Genomic DNA, 12,154 nt, shown 5'->3' with positions numbered 1-12,154 from the left:
TACACATTAGCCACATTTGTCTACTACAAATAAAGCTCACTTGGATGTGTACTACACAATCAGAGATTATGTAAGTTCTGTTGTTACAGCTTACCCCACTACTGGGGTGAGTTGTGACACTAGCTGGGGATAGATGTAACACTGAGTGGCAATTTGCTGAAATAAGATCCACACTTTTTCATCCACACATCATGTGCAAGAACTTTATTAAAGAACAAAGAATAATCAGTTTTGAAGTGAACAATTTAAAGTGACAAAAACAGATTGTATTTATTTTAGTCCTTTTAAATTGCTGTTTGTGTGAGTGACATACGTCACATAAGGCTTCAGTCACTAATCTACATTGCCATCCATCTATTTTATGTGAATTTTGGGATATCATAAAAACACTGGATTCTAAAAATGTGCAAAGAAAACCCTGTTTTTATCCGATAAGAAGAAGACTCGTAAATGCTCATAAACTATGATGGAAACACAATTACATAATATTAATTCCTTGGTGCGCAACAAAAAACTCACGTGACTTTGCCTTAACAGAGGATGTGACTGATAACTGGACTAATTGGAATCATCATAAGGGGTTGTAACATTTTTAATGAACTATCCACAAACAGCCATAGCATAGCTAAATGTTTTAGTGGGTTTGAAGTTAGCATGAATACAAAGCATCAAATTAAACTAGAGAGTATAAGGTTATAAACGTCAAATAATTGTATCTACAATATATGATAGCTATAGGCAAAATATAATCTTGCATTATTTTATTTATTTTTTTGGTCATAAAATCTACAATGTTGTTGCTCACAGTCACATGCCACTTCTCATGCATGCACAAGATAAAGTACAAAGAACTTTTTAGTAATGGTGTCTTTGTAAATAATTTCTTTGTAAGGCTCTTTTAAGTACATTTAAGACATCTTTTAAAGAGATCTTTATAAGAGTTTCCTTTGAAAGCTTTAAGTACTGTACATTTTAATAAAGATAACTTTTTTATAATTTCTTTTTAAGTACTTTTTAGTAAGTGTAACTTACTACAGTCTAACTTTATAAGGATCTCTAAAGTTTTTTCATTATTTTTTTATAGAAGGTATAAATAGTTTATTTTTAAGTATTTAGTAATTTTTTAGTTATTTTTAGTAATTTCTTGTTACAATTTATTTTAAGGTGTCATTGTTACAGTGTAATTATATATTTAATTACTTTTATAACTATTAACAGCATGTACTTACTATAGGGTAAGGTTTTAGTTGCATGTAAGTATGCATAACTTTCTATTACTAATTATTATGGTAAGTACATGTAACGTGTAACAAGGACACTGTAAAATAAAGTGTTACCTATTTCTTTTTAAATACTTTTTATTAAATATATCTTTAATCATTTCCAAGGTGATTCGATTTACTCTATAAGGTGTTCTATAAGGTGTAATGGTTCTCCTCATCAACGTGAGATTGCAAAGTAGGAAAATCCCTTGTGAAAATGCTTTTGTTTGTTTTCGTTTGTTTTTCGTTTGTGCATTGGCTGTTGGGTGTTGAAAGGTCCCTGGTGGGCACATGTTGTTAAAGGCCAATATCTAAATTTGGTTTAGGTCTCTGAGCAATGAATTCATATTCCTTTGAGTTGTGAAACGACCTTTTAACTTGATACAGAAAAATTAGTTGTTGTTCTACTTTGGTGGAAAACCTCACGTCGTCCTTGCTAAATCATTCATCGTCAAATGAGTTCATAAGATCCGCTTCAGGGAAAATAGCATTGCTCTTTTATAAATAGACAATCAGAACAAAATGAATGAAACATAAAAAAATTATGTAAGACATCATATTAAACTTTGTCATATTTTATGGAATTCTCTCTGCAATAGCCTTTAGCAGCTAGATTTTGTGTAGCTTGCCTTGCACTACTGATTTGGATCTTTTCTAAAGATCAGCGGGTAAATCCGGAGTGAAAGATTGGCACTGTGGTGCCAGAGGGATTAGTGGGGCTCGATGGCAAAGGCTGGCACAAACAGAGCTGGAACATCTCAGCTGCTCTCTGTGCCATCCCACTGTGCGTGGGAGTTCAGATGGAAAGACATGGTCTTTCTGCTCGGACAAACACGATTCACTGCAGTAGGGGGTGCGCGGGGAGAATATATTGGGGGGGCATAAAGAGGTCATAGTATATAAGGAATCAAATGCTGCTTGATCTTTAGAGATACAAGAGTTTGATGTACTGTATTAATCCATTTATTAAAATTAAACTGCTAAATTTGTTCTGAACTTCTGCAACTTTGTGTTCAAAGGACAAATAAAAATGGTCATGAAACACTATTTAAATATATTTTATATAAATTGATGTAAAATTGTTTTATTTTTGGCATAACAATCTTTATAAGTGAACATGAACAATGCAAGTTGAAATAAAATGCATGTTTTTTTTTCAAATTCCAAATGTATCAATTACTTTTTTACCCTCATCCTTCCTGTATCTTGAGAACAGAATTTCAGAATGCACTGTATATTGATGCCATATTGGTTATTGGCTCACATTAGAGTTTATTTTTATTTTTACATATTGTAGTATAGCATGTAGATATTGAATATTTTATTTCCTCTATTTTTATATTAAGGCCCTGTCTACACTTTGTATTAAGATGCGTTTTGTTCGGTCAGATCACAAGTAAGAGGAAGACACATTGCTGTTTACACCTGGTGTTTTAATCCATCTCTTTTGTTCACTTTCAACCTCTTCTGTCCTGATTTCTTCAAGGCGAGGGTCTATGGTCGGATAAATGTATGGGCTTTTTCAGACCTTTCGATCCAATGGACAAAATGAGCTCACGCAATTTACATATGAACGCGACCGGAGACGACGGAGAAACATTCAGAGAGCAGCAGCATTCACTTCTGCTCTGATAGCCACAAGACCACGCCGAACGCTGTGAGCGCATGTTAGAAATCAGGAAGGGTGAGAGAACATTGTGCTTATACGATTTTCATCTTCAAACCAAACTTGGGTCTTCAGCTGACAAAATTTTAATCCTGTCTGGCTATAGTGCGCTTCCCATAATGTTTAGGTCTTTTGCGGCTGTTCGAACACATTCGACCACATGCACAATGCATTTATGATTACCTCTGGACAAGCTGAAAATTATTTAGACCCCGTTCACACCTGTATTTAGTATCATCGTGATCAACCAAAATGTGTCTTCATACCAGGTGTAAACAGGGCCTGAGAGTTCCTTTGGCTTCATCTAATGTTTAATCCTTTGAAAGTGAATCTTTGAAAACACTGTTAAATGGACTATTGATAAATAAAGGTTCCAAAAACGGATTTTCACAGCAATGACATAAAAGAACCATTTTGGGTTTTAATAATCCAAAGAAACTTTATCCACTATAAAGAACCTGTTGTTGTGCAATGGAAAGGCTCAATGGATGCCAAATGTTCTTAATGGAACCATCAATCCCCGTAAATAAGCTTTATTTTTAAGAGTGAGTAATTCTTAACCAATCCCTCCCTAAATTCACTGGTAGCATTTAAAACAATTGATTTTTGTTTTTAAGTGTGTTATTTTCCATTTATTGTTTTTCATTAATAGTATAGAATTTAATTAAAACCACTTCAGCTCTGCACCCCCTCACCGACCCACCCGTGGGTCCAATATTGCATCATCATAATCTTTTGAAAAAATCTATAAGTTGTACAGCACAAAACTAGACATATATGGTATCGTTTGAAAGATCAGAACAGCTTTCTTTATAACCCAGTCACTTTTGCATTTATGTTACATAGAAAAAGATAATAAGGTCTGAATTTGATCATGCGTAATGACCACCCCCCCCCCCTTGAGAGAATCCTATGAATACTATTAAATTTCATATTTATATCACACAATCTCACCAAAAACAGACATAAATCAATAGAAAGCTCTTACCCTCAAGAATATCACTGTGCAACACTTTACAGTAACGTTATTATCAAAAGAGTCACAAAGATTTAAATTACTCCTTTGAACAAGCAAACACATGAGTCATATTCCTGTTCGCATCAATAACACGTTGTGGAGCTAATAGCCTTTTCTTCAAAATGAGACCATTTTCACATGTCTGTGAGCATGCATGGCCAAATAACACTGTAAAATGTCACCGATGTCCAGATCAAAACATGTGATGCAGACAAATACTCTTATTATCCTTAGTTTTGATCGTCTCTGTTAGCCATGATTTTTGACGACGTCATCACATATTGCGTCATACGTCAAAAAAGCTGAGTATCTCAGCTCTCTATAGACATGTCGATCATGCTTCTAGACCAATCAGAGCCCGAGATCTTACAAAGTTGAGGAGGCAGAGCCTTCTTTTCGATTTCCCAGCGACTATGGAAAATCAATGGAGATGAGTATGAGTAGGAGATGAGTAGTAGATAGTTTGCACAGATTAATCTCAATAACTTTTTTTTGGAAGGAGATATCAAGAGGATTCCCTTTTCCCCTGTTTACTGACACCTAGTGGAATCCACAGAAATTTTCTGAAGGGAAATAGACCAAACAGATTCAAAATTATAGATTTTCAAATAACAAATTAAAAAATAAATCAAAATATGACTTTTTATATATGTTTATCATAAAACTGTGCATAAATACAATATAATATATGCAATATTCCATCACTGTGTTAAAATTTAGAGTGTTTTCTGTAAAATGAGACGTTTTTATCAATTTACTCCAATGTATGTGGGTAGGGCGCTCTTTTAAATTCAGATATGCCTAATTCTCTAAAAAATTCTAAATATGCTGCAGAGCTGAAGTGGTTAAAAAGACCTTTAATGGATATTTCATAAAAATAAAGACCATAAGGAAGTGGAAACACAACAGTATAGGCTTTGTTAAATAGCAGTATCTTCCTTCAAAGCTTCAAAATTCAAAACAGCTATGCATGTAAGAAAGCGTTACAAGATCTTGGTCTAATATGAGAGTGCGGTTTAGGGAAGGACATCCAGTGGGTAAAGCAGTTGATATGGCCACTAATACAAATAATTTCAGCCTCGATCCTGGTCAGATCCCTTCATCAAGGCCGGCTTCTTAGCTTGCAGAAAGTGACACTTTATTGACTGTCCATCGACCGCTTAGCTGCTGGAGATGGGGTTTTTTCTGTCCCTTTATGTGTGTGTTTTTTTTTTCAGTCTGTCTCTTTGTCTCTCATTCTTCATCTGTTTTCAAACACTCTCCGTCATTGTCGTGTTTACTTAGTTTTGTTTTTCTTTCTTTCGTTCTCTGTGCTACATACCACAAACGTCATTTGATGTTCTCTCCATCCTGTTTTTCCTCTCATTTCTCGTCACCCTCTACTCTTCATCTCAGCTCCTTCCCCTGCACTCTTCTTCCATTATATTACTGAGAGCGTTTCCATCACGGGTGTTATTATGGGTGCCATCAGGGGCAGATCATAGTCAGAGCTGGAGATCAGCACAAATGCTGGTTTGTGTGTGAATATAAGAGGCTCTGAACCTTGTAGCACTTCTCATGGGAGAATAATGGAGAGCTCTAAAAACAGTACAGCTGTATCAAATGCAAGTGAAATGGTTCTTATGTGGGGGCTGAGTGGTATGGAAACATCTGTGTGTTTAGTTTACATGGTTGACCTTTGTGCAGTGTAATGACCCAGAGTGAAACCGATTCGTAGATCTTCTGCTGGGTCTTATAGGCGCTCAATGGAAGACTTTCAGCGAGCAGCACTTAATCTGGCCAAAGCTGGAAAAAATGAAGTTTTAAGCCATAATTCCTCTCCTAATTCTTTTCCCTAATCCCTCAGAAGAAGGGCAGCCCGTTTCAGGCCTCCTCTCCTGAATTTCGCACGTTGGCTCATACTGCTCTTGCCAATTCAAACCCTCATCTGGCTTTCAAAACGCTCTCCAAAAGCTGTCAGCCAGTGGAAGAAAAGAGCCTCGGGAGCACTCCACAAAATTAGACACCTTCGCTCTGCGCCACCGTCGTCAGCGGATTGCTGTAATTACATGCGCAAATGGGTCATTGGCAAGGTCTTCTATGCTGTCAGGTGTGGATAGAAGAGGCAAAGTGCCAGAGGGGGTTTTACGACATGCTTTTCCCAATTGAACCGGGATATTCACAGAGCCTTATTTGTGTGAAGTAGGTTATAATGGACCCAATGTGGTGGAGACTCAGTTGATGACTATGTGATTGGAGCATTGAGATCCTGGTACTGCTTTTATCAGACAAGTTTGCAGGTCAAATGTAGAAATATACATCCTTACAAAATGTCAAATATTACATTTTTGGGATTTTTGTATGAATGTTAGAACATGGGTTCTCAATCTTTTAATAATTGTATTACTACTAGTAGTAGTAATACTAGTAATACTAGAAGTATTACTTTAATTATTACGGTGTAGTACATTCTACTGTACAATAATAATATATTTTTTGTTATTATTTATTCATGTTAAACCAAACTCTTATTTTGACGGGTTGTCCTGAAAACCTTTGGGTTTCTGTGTGCATATGATTTGATGATAGCTTTATCAAATGAAATGATGAAATGCTGGTTAAGTGACTCTCAGAGCAGGTCTGGAGAGTAAATCCATATGTTCATGCCCTTATATAGTGAAACGACAGATGCTAAAAACACCATGAGCACAAGCATCTGACATGCTTGAGTATGTATAGACGGAACTGCTCGCCTGCGGCACTCATTCAACCAGAGAACATGCAGATTTCATTTTTAAATAGCAGTCGTTTTAAGCTTTAATATTCACAGATGCTAATGCATATCACAATTTGTTTAAGTGTAAATTTGCCAAATTCTGTGACATTCCGCATTATACTGTAAATTCCATTTGTATGACTGTATTCTGCAATTTTTCTACATTACGTAAATCACAGGGCCCTCTATTTGGCTATGGGACACTTTGAGAACCTCTGTGTTAGAGTACTTAACTTCAAAATTGTTAAAAATATAAGTGATCCTCTGAAAGCTAAATAAGTTGTAAATGATTAAAATATGTAAAAAATTATTATTCTGATATGTACATGAAATGTATAATGGTAAAGCAATAATGGTATTCTCAAACAAACTAAACAATCCCTTTGTTTAAAAATTATTATTTTTTTTTAATAAAAACATCAAGGTTTAAAAATAACATTTGTACTCAGATACCCATATCTTAGAAAACGATTTGAAATGAAGCGTACCATTATGATTACACCGATGCACATGTAAAAGCTCTAAGTAATCAATTTGCAATATTTGTAGAGTTTTTATTAGCCGGCTAGTTGGATTGAGCTCTAGTCATGCACATCCCTAATTTTGTGGCACATGATGACTTTATGATTCAGTCATTCCATGAATTTTGCAATCATTGCCAGAAAAAAGGCATGTTAGTGCAATACAAAGGGAGGGGGAAAAATGCCATCACTCTGAGATTCTCTCAAGAAAGTAAGTGTTAAGACGATTCTGTGGATCATGCGTAATGCTTAAATGTCACATTCACCGCATAGAAGAAGCATCATTAGCTCGTAGAGATTAGTGAAAATCCAAAGATCCTCTTTCAGGCTATCATCTTTCCACTGTAAGCATTATGCTTCCTACGTTCTCTATTGATTCAAAGATGTAATGTGTCCTCACTATCTGTGGAGATTCACTTGACCTTTTCGTCCCTTAAGAGCTCATCGTGTTCTTGTGTGGTGGCATCTCTTCAGGGAGAATATGGGATGTAGACTTTTCTTCCATTACATGTTTGTTTTTACATAGTAGGCTAATAGAACATTGCATTTCAGTAACATGTTAAGCACAATATATGATAAAATGTGACCTTTTACAGTCCCAGGAGAGCTTAACAAAGAGTCTCATGATTCTCTTTGTTTCACCAAATGTTTAACTGCGGTGATCTAAACTCTTTCCATTTCACAAATGGTGTGTGTGCGCATTTTAATCTGAGCTGCTTTTTGTTAGATGACCCAGGAGTTATCATCCAACCATTCATTCATTGTGTACATTGCCAGGAATACCACTCAAGATTCATTTTCATCTCATGCTCATGAATGAAACAATACAATTGATCAAAGAGCATTTTGTGCAAATGGGGTAAAGCGAAACGATCTACAGTACACTGAAAAACGATCATGTTTTTTAAGCTGAAACATTGTAAATTCTGAAAACAAAACTTTTATGCAGTCTTAACTATGGAGCCCCACATATTGTGACCATAAATTTACATGTGTTACCTCATGGCTTGAAGTCAGGCCGGTAGTTGTTTTGAATTGCCTGTGCAATAAACCCTGCCATTCAGCCAAATCAAATGCAATATAAATGTTACTTATTCCCATGAATTTATGGCCATGAATTTATGTAATTGAGTTAAATCGTGACCACTTTAGTAAATCTGATCCAATTTGTTGCTGGTATGTTTTTTCACTGGAAAACAAGGCAAAAATACTGATTAAGAAAAATATATTTTCTATCCAGTAACTTGGTGCTATGTGATCTCAGTTCATACGCAGCTCCTCCGCCCCAGACTGGAATGTTACATTCATTCTTGCTATTTGTTGTGAAGGTCAGTTTCCACCACTGTGCAGGAGATGGGTGGCTTCATTCATCATCTATCTGACAGCCCATGTTGTGCCCTAAATCCACCCCCACCTTTCTCCTTAGTTTCTGCACAAGTAGGTTTGTCCCATTAAGAACCATTTTTTTGGACACTCACCATCTGTCTTCTGTTCATTTGAGTATCTCCTTTCCATCTACCATTTAAAGCAAATCCTGTTCCTCTGCACGGTATGTGCTCAGATTGCTACATTTTAATGTAATGCAAAGGCATTTAAGGTTATGAAACATTAAAAGCACTTTAAAGATTCTTCATTAAAAAAAACAACAAAGACTTGTTCTGCCATTATCCACAAAAGATATATCAAATCAATCATTGTCCTTGGGTGTTCACACACAGTGTATCATAGATATTCTTAAACAGGGCCAGAAGCAGGATTTTTTGTTAGCAGTTCCAGATGAATGCGGAGGGGGTTGGTGATCGATTGTGATTCTGGTCAGGGAAAATCGATTCAGAGGGTCCATCTAAAGCTGGAGATAACCGTTACTGCCCCTTCCTTCTAACATGTCTCTCATTTCCAGACCCTTGGGTCCATGCAGCCACACCTCAGGGAGAAGCTGGGCATTGGGTTAATCAGCTCCGGTCATGATGTGGGACAAGAGATATGTTTGGAGCAAAGCTTGATCTTTTAGCTCATGCTTGTGATGTTAGCCACTGTCTTCACAAAAAGTAATCAAAATAAAGTAAAATCTTATATTTTATACTCTCAGTTTTGGAGGTACATGCTTTTATTTGACAGTTTTTCATTGATTCACTTGCAATTTTCATTGTTTGTGTCTCTCCGATTGTCTGTTTTTGTGCTTCCAGACAGACTGTCAGTCTATGTATTAGTGGTGGGTTGCATCACTATGCCAGTAGATGTTGACAAGTGACCTTTTTTTTGAGTGAGTCTTTGAATCATTCCCTCAAGCAATTCGTTCAAATCACTGATTTGTTCAGGAACAAAACAATTGGCTGTTTCTAAGTAAGTCGTAAGTAAGCTTTAAGTAAGGCATCGAATCATACTAACCCATTCATGACAAAACTAAATAATTGAATAATTCCCTCCATAGATTCGTCAAAATACTGATCAATTTAGCAACAAGACACAACAGTTGATTCTTTTCATTTTGAGGCCAAACTACTCGTTTCAAACTATTTTCAATGGTGGAGCAAAATGCACAAAATAACTGCCACTATTGTATCTAAAATGTAAGTTACTCAACTTTATGTTGTTAATGATGACTATATACTAAATATTAACCGTTTATTGAACTGTTGTATGAAAGCAGTTGTACTGTTTCTCATGTAGTACTGCTGAATTTAAATTTGGATTTGTGGCTGTCATCTACACCAAAATGAAAGAAAAGAATGAAACACCTGTGACTTAAACGTTGTTCTTAGTATATTTCTTTCTTTTTACTTTTCTTTCTTCCTTTTATCCGTCTGCCTTTCTTTTCTCATCTCTGTGTCTTTGCGGTCTGAGTTTTAAAAATAGCACCTCATAATGGAGGGTCAGGATCCAAAGGGGAACGATGATCCTCTGAGAAGGAGACGTAATTTAAATTCCATGGCGTACAGGATTGCTTTTCCCCGTCCACTGATGAGGGCAGATATGCGATAGCGAGGGGCTTTAAGCTTCGGCTCCTGGGAAGCCTCTATCGCCAGGGAGCAGGAGCTGCATATCAGAAATCATCGTGATGAAATGAGGGGCGAGGCTGAGGAAAGATCAGTGGGGGATTTCAACTTCTCATGAGAGCCAGAGACAAAGGCAGAATGAGAATTATGTCTGTCCTCTGTCTCTCCATCTATTCATGAATGTTTGCGTGTGTGAGAGAGAGAGAGAGAGAGAGAGAGAGAGAGAGAGAGAGAGAGAGAGAGAGAGAGAGAGAGAGAGAGAGAGAGAGAGAGAGACGGACTGTGATTACCTGCACATCTTTCCCCAAGTAATATTTGTCAGACCTTTAATAGCTTATGCTGGCTTTGTGTATCCAAGCAGGGAACGAGGGTTCGGCAGAGAATGGACAGAAGGAGACGTCCACCTGTGACATTTGCCAGTTTGGGGCGGAGTGTGACGTTGATGCAGAAGATGTCTGGTAAGCACAAAAACAAACTGTAGGAGAACTAATACAGAATAAGAAAACTAAACAGGATAAAAAGAAAAGATGTCCTGCTAAGCATTTCTTTAGTGAATTAAAATAACATCTGTCATTATTTAGTCATGTAATTCTATATAATTCCAAACCTGACTGAAATGTAAGTAATTCACAAAAGTCTTGGTCTCCTTATTGTATGAACAATAGATGTAAATCTAGGGCTGTCAAGCGATTCAAATTTGTAATCTAATTAATTACACAACGTTGGCAATTCATTAGTCTAATTAATCGCACATCAGATTTGGCTGAGAAATTACTTCCAAAAGATCATTTTAAGCCATTATTGTGTAAAAAATCAAATAGACATTACAAAAAGTAGCTTCATAAAGAAATATTTTTGGGTGAACTATACCTTTAATGTTTGCTTTTATTAATATGGAAATTTTAAATTATTTTTAATGAAATTATACTCTAAATAATAAACTAAAACTGCAAGTAGGTGGTGGTAAATGTCTAATGGAGTTACTAGTTTCTTATTTAGAGTATAATTCATTGAGTCATTCATTCATTCGATTCGTTCAAACGGCTGGTAAATGTAAATGGTTCTCTTTATGGTCCATTGAATTATTGGTTCACCCGATTTGTTCAGAAATGAAGGCTGTGTATTGAGTCGGAGACGAACAGTTCTGCTTTGCCTTTATATTTTCGTTGGCAAAACAGACAATATTGTGTCTAAAACAACACAATATTAACTGTTGCATAAGATCAGTATCGCATTTGGTCTCATGCTATTCTGGACAGAAAAACAGAACTTGTGAGATATTGCACTCGTTACTCATGACATATTGCTTATAGTATATCATGATGTAAATGTGAGGGCGTTTGCACACTGGCAGTTTGAAACGGGGCACGGTTCACATAAAAAATTGGTAACATGAAAGCTGTCATGCCAGGAAGTAGGCCCATGGCAGCGTTGATGGAGGTAGGAGGCCATGGTGGAGAATCCCTCAATGATACCATGGCAACGATTGATGGAGATGGAGGAGTCCCAGGTGGAATCGAGGAGACTGAGACCCAAGGTGACACCAGAGATCCGGAGGACCGAGGTGGAACTGCAGGCTTCCGGGGCCGAGGTGGAGACGGAGACTCGGCAGGCCAGGGTGTAGCCGGAGGGATTGAGGACCCAGGCAACACTGGGGTGAAGGAGGAGCCTGACAGAGCCAGAGGGATGGAGGGACGAGGCACAGCCAGAGGAATGGAACACCAAAGTCTAGTGGGGTCGACTCAAGTTGGAGCGGGAGGGACGAGGGAGCCTGGTGGAGTCTCAGGATTGAAGAGCCCTGGTGGAGCTGAGGGAACGTGCAGCCAAGAAGATGCTGAAGTGTCAGAGGAAGGTCGAGGTGGAGTAAAGGGCTCGGGAGAACTGACATGGAGCCACGGGATACTCTTGCCAGGATGGAGCTGGTGACTGGAATCTC

General features: G+C 37.2%; 1 protein-coding gene across 2 annotated transcripts in view; it reads left to right on the top strand.

Annotated features, from left to right (window-relative positions):
- The window catches only part of tmeff2a (transmembrane protein with EGF-like and two follistatin-like domains 2a), a 76,688-nt gene that overhangs the window by 52,824 nt on the left and 11,710 nt on the right, over positions 1 to 12,154 (top strand). For both annotated transcript variants that reach the window (XM_079820891.1, XM_079820890.1), the window contains exon 5: positions 10,577 to 10,676. In XM_079820891.1, the coding sequence (XP_079677017.1) occupies positions 10,577 to 10,676 (100 nt within the window). The remainder of the gene's footprint in view (positions 1 to 10,576; positions 10,677 to 12,154) is intronic.

This window comes from Gobio gobio (genome assembly GCF_949357685.1).
Source record: "Gobio gobio genome assembly, chromosome: 7".
In the NCBI taxonomy this organism is placed as follows: Eukaryota; Metazoa; Chordata; class Actinopteri; order Cypriniformes; family Gobionidae; genus Gobio; species Gobio gobio.
Note: the sequence above shows the minus strand (reverse complement) of the source record. Positions and strands in the feature narration are given on the sequence as shown.